Source organism: Sus scrofa, unplaced genomic scaffold, assembly GCF_000003025.6.
Source record: "Sus scrofa isolate TJ Tabasco breed Duroc unplaced genomic scaffold, Sscrofa11.1 Contig719, whole genome shotgun sequence".
Classification (NCBI taxonomy): domain Eukaryota; kingdom Metazoa; phylum Chordata; class Mammalia; order Artiodactyla; family Suidae; genus Sus; species Sus scrofa.
Window position 1 is genome coordinate 25,703 of NW_018085297.1, and position 2,486 is coordinate 28,188.

Consider the following 2,486-nt stretch of genomic DNA (forward strand, 5'->3'; position numbering starts at 1 on the left):
TGAGCTCACTGTAAAACAGGAAATGTATTCCTCAGATGAACAATAACAACTAACTCATAAAAGTTGGATGAGTTGAATACACAAGAGCATGTTCATCACTGGATGATGGTGTCATTGAATTCTGCATTCAAATCTCTCTGACATTGACATGTGGGGTTGGCAAAATCCAGGAGTCAATATGAGAAACCACACTGCAATAACAACATTCATCCTTCTGGGACTGACAGAAGATCCTCGGCTGCAACTCTTGCTTTTCCTTTTCCTCTTTCTCACCTACATATTGAGTGTAGCTGGAAATCTGACCATCATCACCCTAACCTTGCTGGATCCCCACCTTAAAATCCCCATGTATTTTTTCCTCCAAAATTTCTCTCTCCTAGAAATCTCATTTACAACTGCCTGTATTCCAAGATTCCTATACAGTATATCAACTGGAGACAGAACAATTACCTATAATGTATGTTTCGTTCAATTATTTTTTATAGACATCTCTGGGATAACTGAGTTCTTTCTCTTGGCAACCATGGCATATGATCGCTATGTGGCCATCTGCAAACCCCTACATTACATGACAATCATGAGCAACAAACTCTGCAAAACAATGGCTGTCTGCTGTTGGGGGGCAGCACTTCTGATTATCCTCCCTCCATTCAGCTTGTGTTTTCATCTGGAATTCTGCGATTCCAATCTCATTGATCATTTTATCTGTGATGCATCTCCTCTCCTGAAGATCTCATGCTCAGACACCTGGTTAATCGAGCAGATGGTTATAGCCTGTGCTGTGTTGACCTTCATCATCACTCTTGTAGGTGTGGTTCTCTCCTACATATACATCATAAGGACGATTCTAAAATTCCCTTCTGCCCAACAAAGAAAAAAAGCCTTTTCTACCTGTTCTTCCCACATGATTGTCGTTTCCATCACCTATGGCAGCTGCATCTTCATCTACATCAATCCATCTGCCAAACAAGAGGCAAATCTCAATAAAGGTGTGGCATTGCTCGTTTCTTCCATTTCACCAGTGCTGAATCCTTTTATATATACTCTGAGGAATAAGCAAGTTAAACTAGCCTTTCAGGACTCACTCAAAAAAATTGCATTTCTTTTAAAAAAGTAAAATGTATCTCTTGATAAACCAACTCAAAAGATTTCTGTGAGCTGTGATGTAGGTTTCAGACATGGTTCATATCTGGCATTGCTGTGGCTGTGGTGCAGGCTGGCAGCTACAGCTCCCATTTGATCCCTAGCCTGAGAACCCCTATATACCACAGGTGTGCGTCTTAAAAAAAAAAAAAAAAAAGGAAAGGAAAGTAAAAAATATCTCTTGATAAACCAACTCAAAATATGCACAGCTACATTATTTCTTGTAAAATGTTGATAGCAAATATTGGAATTTCATAGCTTATAGACCAATCAGGTTAACTTTACTGGCATTTAATCATTAATTTTCCCTTCATATACTGAAGAAGTAATTATTGAACTTTGCTTTGTGAGGAATAAAATATACCATTTTTAATCCTTTAACCAGAACCCATCATAATTCAGTCATTCCTTTTTCTTCTTTTAGAGGTTTTTCCTACATATTTTAAAATATTGGTGTGGAGATGTCATTCTTTTTTATTGAATTATAACTGACATGCAATATTACATTGGTTTCAAGTGTACAACACAGTGATTCAATATTTTTATACATGATGAAATGATCACCACAATAAGTCCAGTTATTGTCCATCTGTTGAGCTTCCAGATGTCAACAAATTAATCTGGGAAAACTATGAGCAATATGAAACCAATATAGTCCAAAATTCTGACGAAACGGAAAGTTTCTTTGAAACATACAAATTACAAACCTGAAACAAAAAGGAACAGAACATCGACATACATTTCTGTTTTACGCACTGAATTAATACCTGAAAATATTTTCACAAAGAAAACTCCAAAATAATGTTGCCTCATTTGTGAATACTACCCAAGGAATAAATGATCCCATCTTTGCAAATTCTTTCAAAATACATGAAGAAAGAATACTTTCTCACTCATTTTAAGAAATTCGCATGCTTTTTTGGAACTAGAGAATCTCATACTGAGTGAAATGAGCCAGAAAGACAAAGACAAATACCAGATGATATCACTTATAACTGGAATCTAATATCCAGCACAAATGAACATCTCCTCAGAAAAGAAAATCATGGACTTGGAGAAGAGACTTGTGGCTGCCTGATGGGACGGGGAGGGAGTGGGAGGGATTGGGAGCTTGGGCTTATCAGACACAACTTAGAATAGATTTACAAGGAGATCCTGCTGAATAGCATTGAGAACTTTGTCTAGATACTCATGTTGCAACAGAACAAAGGGTGGGGAAAAAAATGTAATTGTAATGTACACATGTAAGGATAACTTGATCCCCTTGCTGTACAGTGGGAAAATAAAAAAAAGAAAGAAATTCACATGCATCTGCTTCTAATACCAGACAAAGAAATTGTGAG

At 37.0% G+C, this 2,486-nt stretch overlaps 1 protein-coding gene across 1 annotated transcript; it reads left to right on the forward strand.

Moving 5' to 3' along the window:
* Window positions 1-1,204, forward strand: LOC110259063 (olfactory receptor 6C68-like). Its single transcript, XM_021082356.1, has one exon. The coding sequence runs from the start codon at window positions 149-151 to the stop codon at window positions 1,115-1,117; it is 969 nt and encodes a 322-aa protein (XP_020938015.1). The 5' UTR covers window positions 1-148; the 3' UTR covers window positions 1,118-1,204.
* Window positions 1,205-2,486: the final 1,282 nt, after the last annotated feature.

Excerpts from the sequence above, each read along its gene's own strand:
- LOC110259063 (XM_021082356.1), top strand. The coding sequence starts at position 149 with ATGTGGGGTTGGCAAAATCCAGGAGTCAATATGAGAAACCACACTGCA.